General features: G+C 32.7%; 3 protein-coding genes across 3 annotated transcripts; 2 read left to right on the top strand and 1 right to left on the bottom strand.

The window, feature by feature from the left end:
• The first annotated feature begins 70 nt into the window (after positions 1–70).
• On the top strand, positions 71–6,774 carry LOC126849135 (eIF-2-alpha kinase GCN2). Its single transcript, XM_050590714.1, has 13 exons — positions 71–603; positions 695–864; positions 948–1,209; positions 1,289–1,840; positions 1,931–2,305; positions 2,392–2,931; positions 3,087–3,238; positions 3,396–3,838; positions 3,908–4,184; positions 4,273–4,792; positions 4,873–5,355; positions 5,447–6,351; positions 6,469–6,774. The coding sequence occupies exons 1-13, from the start codon at positions 547–549 to the stop codon at positions 6,593–6,595; spliced, it is 4,863 nt and encodes a 1,620-aa protein (XP_050446671.1). The 5' UTR covers positions 71–546; the 3' UTR covers positions 6,596–6,774.
• Positions 6,775–7,480: 706 nt separating this feature from the next.
• LOC126849218 (aldo-keto reductase family 1 member A1-like) lies at positions 7,481–10,352 on the top strand. Its single transcript, XM_050590873.1, has 10 exons — positions 7,481–7,609; positions 7,682–7,771; positions 7,891–8,055; positions 8,173–8,376; positions 8,460–8,576; positions 8,649–9,043; positions 9,309–9,541; positions 9,615–9,691; positions 9,976–10,136; positions 10,213–10,352. Exons 2-7 carry the CDS (start codon positions 7,709–7,711, stop codon positions 9,352–9,354), a joined length of 990 nt encoding a protein of 329 aa, XP_050446830.1. The 5' UTR covers positions 7,481–7,609; positions 7,682–7,708; the 3' UTR covers positions 9,355–9,541; positions 9,615–9,691; positions 9,976–10,136; positions 10,213–10,352.
• LOC126849161 (DNA replication licensing factor Mcm5) lies at positions 9,478–12,685 on the bottom strand. Its single transcript, XM_050590760.1, has 8 exons — positions 12,434–12,685; positions 12,082–12,337; positions 11,717–11,889; positions 11,310–11,644; positions 10,862–11,208; positions 10,354–10,787; positions 9,981–10,252; positions 9,478–9,707 (listed from the first exon to the last, which is right to left on the bottom strand). The coding sequence occupies exons 1-8, from the start codon at positions 12,583–12,585 to the stop codon at positions 9,478–9,480; spliced, it is 2,199 nt and encodes a 732-aa protein (XP_050446717.1). The 5' UTR covers positions 12,586–12,685.
• Between the last annotated feature and the right edge of the window lie 260 nt (positions 12,686–12,945).

Genomic DNA, 12,945 nt, shown 5'->3' on the forward strand with positions numbered 1-12,945 from the left:
ATCGAAATCGACGCATCGTATCTAGACATTCGTTAGATCAGGTTGTACACAGATGTTATTTTATCGCGGTATGTGTACACTGTGCAAAAACAGTAGTACAGTACAACAACAGTACTGCATATCGACATGTGAAAAATCAAATGTTATTTTGTAATTTTGTGTGATTTTATTTGTAGATCAAAGAGCTAGTTAAACTTGAAGCATAGAAAAAAACTTATTTTTTTAGAAAACATTGCGTATCACGAAGCAAATCGCGATGTAATTGCACATGAGGGATTCAAGTGAAGAAACAGTTTTTCGATTTGATTCATTTATTACACGTGCATTTTTTACACGTGCGTTTATCGAAATATATGTACATACATAAAGATTGTAACGTTCCAATCGCGCCAATTACTCACGCTTTATGTCAATTTTATTTTTGAGATTTATAATACCGAAATGTTATGTATATATGAGTTTAAATATGAGATTTTTGTCAAATTCTTTTGTTAAGTTCTAAAATTCACTAATCTATGTAAAATGGGTGAATAGCAGCATTACAAGATGTCTCATATTGAATCGTGTAAGGATCGGCAGCAAAATGAATTAGAAGTTTTGAAGGTATTGAAATATATTTATAAGAATGGCAAGTCTACTTCTTCTAAATTGTATTTTTTTTAATGACTATTGTTAATGCTTTTGTTTATAACAGTCCATTTTTGGTGACGAATTACGTGATTTGAGAAAGAACAAGAATAAAAAAAAATGGCAACCCTTAGATATTGTTGTTACCTTGACCCCACAAAAAGGTATGTCTGGACCAGCAGAAATCTATGCACAAATAGATTTACATATTATATGCAGCGACAAATATCCTGATGAGTAAGTTTTATATATTAGTACATCTTTTAAATAAAAGAATTTATATTTTGTTATTTACACATAATTTATTTATAAAATTTTAGAGTACCAACTATTCAATTACAAGATAGCAGAGGTCTGTCTCATCAACAAGTGGCAATTTTATCATCGGAACTTGAGAACTTGGCAGAAAAATTGAAGGGTGAAGTTATGATCTTTGAATTTAGTCAACATGTTCAAAAATACTTGCATGAGCATAATAAACCGGGTTATAGTAGTTTTTATGAAGAAATGGTATCAAGACATCAGGAAAGGATACAGTATGAGATGCAGGAAAAACAAATGAAAGAAGATAAAGAAAGACAGGTTTGTATTCATATTTTTGTTTGTGTATATTGTTGATGTGTACACATCATAAATTTTAATTATTTTATTTTATCGCCAGGTACTGCAAGATGCCATACAAAAACGTCAGGAAGCTCTGAAAGCCGAGATGCGTAATCGAAAAGAAACAATCCGATTGGCCACAGATTCTGATACTGTCTTTAGATCCATACCATCATCTCCGCACGAAAAAGGAATAAGCCGCTTTAGACGTAGATGCGTTAGCACGTCGGAAAGTTCTGAAGGATCATTATGCGAGCATAGGGGTACCAAGCTTCTGCATTTTGACAGTAATAAAGGTGAAAGACAAGTACATCGAGGGAAATGCTTGGGTCACAGTGCAAAAGGTTCTGTGGTATACGCCGGCGTAGATATGACTACTGGAGAATTATTGGCTATCACAGAGTGGACATTAAAATGTGCAATGTCGAATGAATGCGATTCTACTCAAGAAACTATCGATATACATCACGTCATGAAGCAAATTGCTAGTTTGGAACAAGAACTCAATCATTTGTACAAACTGCATCATCAAAATCTTGTACATTATTTAAATATGAAATATTTACAGAATAACAACAATGTAGTAATTTACATACTACAAGAGTTTGTGGTATGTAAAAATATGCATCTATTTTGTTTTGTAATAATATCATATTACAAAATTATAAGAGTACGTTTTCTTGATTGTGTGCAAAAGTAGGTTGGAACCACATGCTCCGTTTTCTTGATGGCAAACATTCCAATCGATATCGACACATTGAGGTATTTAGCAAGTGGTGTTCTCGAGGCATTACGATATCTTCATGAAAATAATGTGGTGCATAAAGATTTACGCGACACCAGTGTTTATATAGATCGCATGGGTGTTGTAAGATTATCCGATTACTCTTTAGATAAGAGATTATCAGACATGTATCATTCAAATTCTTTAGCAAAGACTGAACATGATTTTCCAACAATTCAAGGCCGAGGAGGTAAGAAGGCAGACATATACAGGTTTGGAATCTTATTGCTTTCATTGTTAAAAGGAACTATCATATCTGGAGAGGAAATCGATCTAACTGAAATCTCACAGGTAGATTTTATGTAATATGCATAATACTGTATATATGTATAATACAACTCACATGCGCAATTCTGAATTAAATAATTTTTTTTTAGCTTCACTTGAGAGATTTTATTTCAAAGTGTCTTATCGACGACGAGAGAATGCGTTGGTCCGCGGAACAGCTATATCAACATAGTTTTATAAAAACGCCGTTAGAACGAGGTTTATCACCCTTAACGCCGGTTCATAATGAAAAAGAGAAAGATTTAGAACCAGAGGAACCGGATAACGATATTCAATTGCATTTGCCGTCGATGGATGGACAATCGCGAATACAAAACGAATTTGAAGTTTTAAAATGGTTAGGAAAAGGAGCCTTTGGCGATGTCTTGAAAGTGCGAAATAAATTAGATGGTGGGATCTATGCTATCAAACGAATAAAACTGAATCCGAAAAATAAACAACTGAATAAGAAGATTACACGCGAAGTGAAATTGCTCTCAAGAATGAATCATGAAAATGTTGTACGTTATTATAATTCATGGATCGAAAGTGCTACTCTGGATGATTCTGCTAGGCATAATCAATTTACACCAGTTACTACATCTTCAGATAGAACGGCCACTATACAAGATAAAATAGACATAGTCAATGTAAGTACATTATGATATAATGTTATTTTTATAAATAACAAAGTTACAACAATGTTTTTTTCTTATTTTATAGTTGAATTTATAAGACTTCAAATATATTAAAAATGTAATTAAACTAATAATATGATGTATCATTTTGTAATCTAAATTTTTAGCAATTGGAAAATGATGAAATAGAAAAATTTGCTCCACCTTTACGCGATGTGGAATGGAATATATCGTACGAATCTCGGGCAAATGATACTGATAGTGATGATAACAGTGATACCTCGACTGATTCTGATAGTGAAGAACATTGCACCTTTTTGTAAGAAATTTTTTTTGTAAATATTGAAAATTCTATAACTAATATTTTAATTTAGCTAATTGGCTCTTTATGTTTTGCATAATCTTTATTAAAAAAACGATGTATCGTGCAAGAAAACTTTTACTTTTAAAAAACTAATACAAGTCATGTCTTTCAGAATGCGAACCTTTCTATGTATTGAGTCTTCCGATAGTATCGAGTTTGAGAGAGATAGCATATCACATAAGTCTGCAATGACACCGGATGTTTCAAAAAATGATGCTAAAGACGATGAATCTGCTAGTGAAGACGTAACTGTAAAAGAAATACAATTTATGTATATACAAATGGAATTTTGTGAGAAAAGCACATTAAGAACTGCCATAGATAACGATTTATATGAAGACGAGGAACGTGTCTGGAGATTATTTCGAGAGATTGTAGAAGGTTTAGCACATATTCATCAGCAGGGTATGATACATAGAGATTTGAAACCTGTAAACATCTTTCTCGATAGTAACGATCATGTCAAGATAGGAGACTTTGGATTAGCCACAACTAATATATTATCGACGTTAGTTCAGACGATTGATGCTGACAAAGAATCACAATTCGAGAAAGGTAAGAGCACCTGTGTATAATAATTAATATTACATTAATTAATTTTATATATAAAATTTATATCTATAGGTGGAAGTTTTGACATAGAGGAATTAGGATCTCTTACTGGTCAAGTTGGTACAGCTTTATATGTAGCTCCTGAACTTTCTGCCAAAACTGCCAAAGCAATCTACAATCAAAAAGTGGATATTTACAGCTTGGGAATTATCTTTTTTGAAATGACATATAAACCGTTAACTACTGGAATGGAACGCGTAAAAGTTTTATTGAATTTACGCTCCAAAGAAATCATCTTTCCTTCTGACATAGTGGAAACAGATATGCCACATCAAGTTCACATTATACGGTAAAAATTAAATTTTTAATAAAATTAGATAAATTTTGATTTTCAATTATCAACGAAAAGACATATCTAAACTCATTATTCTCGTCAGCTGGCTGTTGAATCACGATCCGAGTCAACGTCCCACCGCCCAAGAATTGCTCTCTTCTGCGTACTTGCCGCCACCTCAATTAGAAGAGACGGAATTGCAAGAAATGGTGCGCCATACATTATCCAATACTCAAAGTAAAGCATACAAATATTTAGTGGCATCGTGTTTCACGCAAGACGTTACGCCGGCCGAGGATATTACTTATGACATGAATTTGCCCGCTAGGGGAATGTCAAGCGTTCTTTCCTCAAAAAAGCAAGTTCTGCAAGAAAACGTGAAGCAAAAGATCGTCGAGATATTTCAAAAGCATGGCGGAATATGTCTCACGACTCCGTTACTAATGCCCAAGTCCGTTCAGCATTCTAATTTTACCGAGCACAGTGTGAAACTGATGACGCGTACCGGTAGCATCGTTTCTATACCGCACGATCTCCGTACTCCTTTCGCCCGATACATTGTGTGGAACAATATTTCGCATATTCGAAGATACGCTATCGAACGTGTCTTCAGAGATAAAAAGGTATGTATGCTTTGAGAAATCTTATAAACAACTTTTTTGAACATAAGATTAAACGTGTACAATCACATTGATTATTATAGGCTCGAGGAGGATTTCATCCAAGGGAATTGTATGAATGCGCTTTCGACATCATTAGTCCTATAGACAACTTAATGACCGAGGCTGAACTGATTTTTATCATATGGGAGATCTTTAATGAATTACCGCAGATCCGCGAATATAATTTCATTGTGCGTTTGAATCACACGTCATTGTTGCAAGCCGTACTGATGTACTGCGGCGTGGAGAAGGACAAGTATCAGGATATATATTCTATACTGCAGGACGCTCGCGATGGAAAATTAACGAAATTCCAAGTCCAAACGCATTTGATAAGCTTGTGCCTTACCGATCAAGCTATGGAAACGCTTTTCAATTTACTCGAAACAGAAAGCTCTGTTGCGAAAATCTCTAGTGTCTTGAGAACAATAACGAAAAGAAAAGGGGACGTCGCGGGCTTAGCCAAAGAGGGCTTGAAAGATATAGAGGCTGTAATATCTAATGTAGAAGGTTTGGGTGTTAAGGTAATATACATCTATATACATATTATAATATATGTATGTTTTTTTATACAATTTGTAAAATATATTTGTATAAATTTGTATCTTGTTATAGTGGCCTATTACCGTCGTACCTTTATTAACGTATAATGTACAACAATACAGTGGTGTAATATATCAGATAACTTGCGAATTAAAACATAGACGAAAACGAGGTGGTCAGGATGTCATAGCTGCGGGTGGTCGATATGATAAGATGCTGATGTCATTTAGAAAGGTTTTGGAACGTACCGGAATGGCGAGTAAGGAAACAAAGCAATACGGCGCTGGTATCAGCATATCATTAGATAAATTGGTATCTGTCGTTACCGAAGCATGCGAGAATCAAAATGGTGAGAGTAAATGCGGCTGCATTGATGTAGCTGTATGTTGCGAGAGTGATCCAGGAAGCGAAGGGAGAAGGGAAAGAGACATGATTAATATATTGCGAGAAATCTGGTCATTAGGATTGAAAGTAACGATATTGGATCTATGTACTATGGAAGAAATATTAGAGTACTGCCGAGAAAATTCTATAAGTCATATAGTATTGTTAAGAAATGGTACATTAAAGATACAAACGTGGGAGAGAGATCGATTTCAAGAGAAAAAATGGAATACTATACAAGATATTATCGAATATTTACAACGACAATCGGAAACCGCGCTACCGATATTAAATAGATCTGAAAGTAAAGTGAGCGCGAATGATGTATCGCTAGCGCCGAGTAATCCGGTCAACGCTAATATCAATTTTATCCTTTCTGATCGCGACAAGCTATCCGGAAGTGGTAGAAGAAGTTTTAAGAATACTATATTAGCACAAATGTCATCCTACTTGCAAAGAATATCACATAAAGTTCCTGTAGAAATCTTTGCAGTTTTTTTGGAAATGTCCGTTATAAGAACGATAATCAGTTTTCTAGAAATTGACGAGGAAGAACAGATATTTCAAAAGAGCATTCAAATCGTGATAGACAAGTGAGTATATTTTATTGCATATATATTTATTCTATATATTAAGCGAATAATTGAAATAAATATTATGTTAACGATGAGAATGTGTGTATAAAATCTTAAATATGTATATTTTTACAGACATCCACGGCATAAAAAATACATTAAACAGATATGTGAGGAAATGAAGGAATTACGAAATGAAAAATCAAAGCCTGTAGAGATATTATATAGTTTAATAGATAGTGCATACATGACCCTTCTATAAGTGATATTATCGAAATCGAAAAATATATTTTTTCATAATAAATGTGAAATCATTGAGATGATGAGTGATCGGAATGTATGTATATCAATATAAGACTAGATACTTAAGTATTTTTTGTACTGCATTATATATATTTGTAAGTGTAAAATGTTTAATAAATAAAATTACATATGTCTTATTAAGGCATATGTATGATTTAAAAAATATGGATTTTAATTCAAAGCTCACAAGAACAGTACAATACTTATACAAGAATCATGTTTAATACACAATAACACGATATATTATTATTGTTATTTTAGCTACACAATAAGAAATTTAAAAAAGAAATACGATATTCGTAATTTCGAGATATAATTTTCTATTAAAAATATTTTATTCTTATATATATGAAGAATAACTTCTAAGATTAAACTTATGGCACAGGAGTAATTTTTCTTCTCAGAATTATTACCGTTTGTATTATATGAATATGAATAGCATAACTATATAATAGCTTGTGTTACATATTATACATGTATAAATATATATTTACAAATTATATTTTATATATATATCTCTTATCGCCATATTTTCAATATTCAATTTTACGGAGTCGTTTGTTTTAGCTCATTGTTTCAAATATCAATCTTGGGAAAATAAATGTTGAAAATTGGACGAGACTTATTCATGTCAGTTTAGTTATTTAGTTGCAGATTATAGAATCCATAATACAGAAGGCAATAGCATTTTTAAGATTACATATATTTCAGGTACATTATTTGTATTAATTGCTTCTTTTTAATGAAAAATATAAACATATGTTGTTTCTTATTTAAATCCATTATTACGTGCACAACCCTCTGAATCAATACGACTTTGCGATACTATATATGACAATGATGCGCGGAGATCTTGGAGACATGCGTGTGTTTTCGTTAGAGTATACGATTATTCTAATTTTAGAAAACGGTCTATCCAGGAGTAATATATTTATCTCTAACATCCAAACTTAATCGGAGAAGGATTAGCACGGTATCGCGGACTTATTTCTACATGACAGTATGCTGCTTTAATACATTTAATATCAATTTGTTATTGCAATAGAATATCGAGGAGAGAATCTCAACAAGCATGCGTTCTGTACGGTTGCTATCTGGATATGATATGCCGACAGTGGGATTAGGGACATGGCAGGTAAAATAATATTAAATTGTTTGTGATTAAATAATGATGCGTGTATCATTAATTTAATTATATATTTATTGCATTATCACTAAATTAATTAATATATGTAACTTCTTTTCTTTTTCCAGGCTAAACCGGAAGAAATCGAGACTGCTGTAAGCACCGCTTTGGAATGCGGCTACAGACATATCGATACAGCGTCCAATTATAATAACGAAGAGGCAATCGGCAAAGCCTTAAAAAAATGGTTTGAAAAAGGTGGTACTAGGAAGGAACTTTTTATCACGACGAAGGTAACGTGTCGGTGAGAAATCAATACAATCGCGATTTTTCGCTTAATATTACAATACTGGTCACACTTTGTTTTAAGTAATCAAATTGCTTTGAAAGTTGCCTTGTAATACTTTCAGTTGCCCCATTATGGTAATCGACCATCCGATGTAGAAAAATTCATCAAGTTGTCATTGGAGAAGCTTGGATTGGATTATTTAGATATGTATCTTGTTCACTTGCCATTTACATTTAAGTTTGACGAAAAGACAGGCGCTGCAGCGACCAATGAAGATGGAAGTTTTATACTCGACTTTGATACAGATCCTATCTCAGTATGGAAGGTATGCGTGTCTTTAAAATAAATTGTCTAAATTATTATTATATATTATAAAGAGATTTTTGAGAAATCGAGATTATTTTGCAGGAAATGGAGCAACAAGTTAAATCAGGCCGTACTAGATCTATAGGTTTGAGTAACTTTAATGAGAAGCAAATTATGACTATCTGGGAAAATGCACAGATTAAACCAAGTAATCTACAGGTAAGTCTTAGATTTTATATATATATAAATTCGTATGTTAAATAAATTAAAAAAAAAAATGCGATTTGTCAGGTGGAGTTACACGCGTATATGCAACAGAAATCAATTCGAGAATTGTGCAAGAAGCACAATATTGTTATAACAGGATACAGTCCACTGGGCTCTCCAGCTGCAAAGACGCATTTTGAGACAAAATATAAATATACTTTAGAAAAATGTCCCGACTTATTAAACTATCCGATCATACAAGATATCGCCGCGAAACATAAAAAAACAACAGCGCAAATCTTATTACGTTATTTACTGCAATTGGATATTGTAATTATTCCCAAGAGCTCGTCTCCCGAAAGAATCAAATCGAATATCGATTTATTCAATTTTACCTTAACAGAGAATGATATGAAAGTCCTAAATAGTTTAGATAAAGGTGCTAATGGCAGAATTTTTAACTTCTTATTCTTTAAAGGGTAAGTTAAAATATGGATATTATTTTAGATTTCACAAATGTATTTAAAGAGTTCTCAAATATTCTATAATATATATAAAATCATATATATATATATATATATATATATATATATAATATTTAGATGCACATTAGTAATGATACATCATATAAAACTAATTTTGTATCAGTTTTTTAAAAGTTTATTACTTGAAAGAGAAAAGTATAATTTTTAATTTCGTGCATAGCTATATATAAATATATGTAATAATAATTATTTGTTTCAGAGTTCAAAACCATCCACATTATCCATTTAAAGACGAACTTTCATAATTGTAAATTAACATCGAATCATTAGTTTTTTTAATAAAATAGTTGAAAAAGAATTATGTAACATATGCAACAAAAGCACAATGTTATATGTATTATAAGTTAGAGACATTTTTGTTGTTCTCTTTAATGCAATCTGTATAACATCTTACGTTGCAAACGATGTTGCAGTTCACCGCGACGTATCATTGTATGTATGACTTTGTAAATAGCTCGTTCTGGAAATGATTGTTTAAGAAAATCTTTCACTATATTTTGTTCAGATACTTGATGTCCAATAGGAAATCTGCTTTTCAATTGCTTTTCGATGCGCGACAATATTTCATGATCCTCTTCTGAGGTAAATCCTTCAGCTCCTAACAATACATAATATAAATAATATTTATATAAGCAAAATATGCATATTTATTGCATTTTCTTCGAGCTATATATATCATATCAAATAAGTTACATATTTGAAATATATATATATATATATATTGTGAGTTATTCAAATTAATCTATATTTTATATAGCTCTAAATATATAACTCAAATAGAAAAAGAAAATAAAACAGTATTTTTCATTTAAATTTGAGCAAGTTAATGTAATATTACGTTTTTTTTTTATTTTATTAATTTGTAGCATACCTGCTAATGATCCAGACATTGCTGCTTCTAATGTAGACACTTGGAAAAGTCTTAGAGCCTCGTTAACATGGAGTTCAGTAACAAAGGGTTGCATCTGCATTTTGGCCAGGGCTTCGGAAATTCGTATGACAGCCTCAAGCTGCCGAACTGTTATAGGTATAGACAATCTTTTCTCAGAATCTTTCTCATGTTCTCTTGTACCAGCTCGCATCATTACGTAACGATTTTTCAGTTTTTCCCCTGCTTCTGCACTGAGCCTTGGACCACAACGCCTACAATGTAAAAAAAATCATAATAGAGACACATGTTACATTGTATATTGAAGTTTACGCTTGTACAATTAAATACGATAAGATATGTGACAAAAACTTACATTCTGCAATAATTAATATACTTTTTGAGAATGTGTACAGGTATCTCCCCTTCTATCGATTGTTCTGTGATCTGGCCAGCATTACAATGAATGTTCATAATATGTTTGGCTAAAGTTATGTCTCTATTTTGTTCGTGTTCATCTTTAACAATAAATATCGTATCAAAACGTGATAATATTGTCGGCATAAAATCTATGTTCTCTTCTCCTTTTATGTCGTCCCAACGACCAAACACCGAATTTGCTGCAGCTAACACAGAACAACGCGTATTCAGAGTCGTCGTTATCCCCGCTTTCGCTATAGAAATTGTTTGTTGCTCCATAGCCTCATGTATCGCTACTCTGTCGTCCTCCTTCATCTTGTCGAATTCATCTATGCAGACAACCCCACCATCCGCGAGTACCATTGCACCGCCCTCCATGACAAAATTTCTCTGAAAACAACGTTATTAGAATGTGATCTGCCATTGTATTGGAAAGTTATTTCTTTATAAGAAAACAGACTTACAGTTACTGGATCTCTCGACACAGACGCAGTCAAACCAGCCGCGGAGCTACCCTTTCCCGATGTATAAACAGCTATAGGGGCGACTTTTTCTACAAATTTTAATAACTGCGATTTAGCGGTACCTGGATCACCCAACATCAAGACATTGATATCACCTCTCCTACATAAGCCATCTGGCATTAATTTTCTGGATCCACCAAATAATAAACACGCGATAGCTTTCTTAATGTCTACTGCACCAAAAATACTAGGAGCTATGCTCTTTGCAATTCTCTCATATAGATTAGGATCCGCCGCTAAACGGGTGAATAGATCTTCTTCTTCAGATGACACAGGTGGCTGAGTACCTATATTAAGAAATATAATAGGAGATCAAACACACAAATCGTTAACCGATTTTTTATGAATGCTTTGTTTTTCATTTGTATTATTATGCCAGTATTATTACCAATGTTTGTATTTTCTCCATCTACAGTGATACCAAGAACTCGAATATATGGAGCTCGAACACCTACTAATGTTTTCTCTCTGCTGTTACCTTTGCCACCTGTTTTAGATACCTTTTTAATGGAATATATCCCAAGAATCAAAACTCTATTACCAGGCACAATTCTGTCACATAAATACCGATCGCAATATAATTGCAAATGTCTAGGCATTTCCCCCTGTGGTATATGATCCGGTAATTCTTGAAGTTTCAATACTTGAAAATCCACGCAACGACATTTATCTGGCATTATAAAGAAAGGATCTAGAGGACATCTTGGTCGACCTGCTTGTTCTCTAGTAAGAAATAGATAAAAATGTTATATATAAACAAATAAAATTTACTTTGTGAAAAAAAATACTGCTTACGTAGAACATTTCCTAGGTAATGAATATCCTTCCAAACCTGGCTTGATAGGAATATTGACTTGAGTAACTTTGCAAGAACGACATTGTATTGCAATTTTTGTTGCTTTTGCTCTGATACCAGATGCAGAAACAATTATACCAGGAATCTTAATAAGTTTAGAAACAATATCTGGCTGCAATAATAAAGAACTATTGTATCTAGTTATATTTAAATATTTTTTGTTTTAAACTATTAAATATATATATATATATATATATATATATATATATATATATATATATAGATCACTTATTTATCTAAATTTATAATAGAGAATCTATGGATTTTATACTATTTCTGCATATTGAATTATATATAATATTACCTTCATTCCTCTCAGGGAGGTTGGATGAGCATCCGAACACAACAATACTTGAATATCTTCCACTTTCTCTTCACCTTCAGGCCGAGGTGTTGTAAGTTCATCCGCGACATCTTTTGCAGCCTCCTCAAGAATTGGTAAATATTCTGTTGGAATCTTTTGAATTTTTTCTGCAAGAGATTCGTCAAAAGCTGCTAGATCTTCCAAATTGATCTCTAGCCAATATTGACCCAGATTGTAATTACGTTTTAAAGTATCCCTAATTATAACAGATCAAATGTATTAGATCAACGTGGAAAGATTAGACAAAAGCACAAGATATGAAAAGAATTAATGTCTGAAATATTTTACTTACCGATATTTGTAGTTGAAGTTACCCTCGTGAAACTGTCGAATGAATTCTTTAAACTTCTTCTTCGAGTGTTGAAGATTTACGCGATTTTCGTCAGACTCGTCTACCGCAAAGTTATCCGAGAAGAACACTCCTGGATCGTCAAAACCTTCCATGTCATATGCGAATATTTATTTAAATTAAAAGATTCAACAAAAATGCAATCAACAAGTATACACAGGTATATAGTGCCGCGGAAATCTGTTTTGGCGGGAAACTTTCAAGGTATCTTTAAGGCTGATACAGACGATTAGGGTGATATTTTATGAATACGACCGTCATAAAAATCAAATATACAAGTAGACAACACTATATCACGCAATTGACTATCGAATAGAGAATTTTTTAAGTCCCAAAAATTCTTTCCTTTGATAGCCAATCATGTGAAATTGTGTAAGTTCCCTATGATTATCGTCCAATTACAATGGTTGCGTTCCGTTTCATGCATAGAGCTCATAGATCATTTGGAAATCTAT

This window comes from Cataglyphis hispanica, chromosome 4, assembly GCF_021464435.1.
Source record: "Cataglyphis hispanica isolate Lineage 1 chromosome 4, ULB_Chis1_1.0, whole genome shotgun sequence".
NCBI classification, from domain to species: Eukaryota; Metazoa; Arthropoda; class Insecta; order Hymenoptera; family Formicidae; genus Cataglyphis; species Cataglyphis hispanica.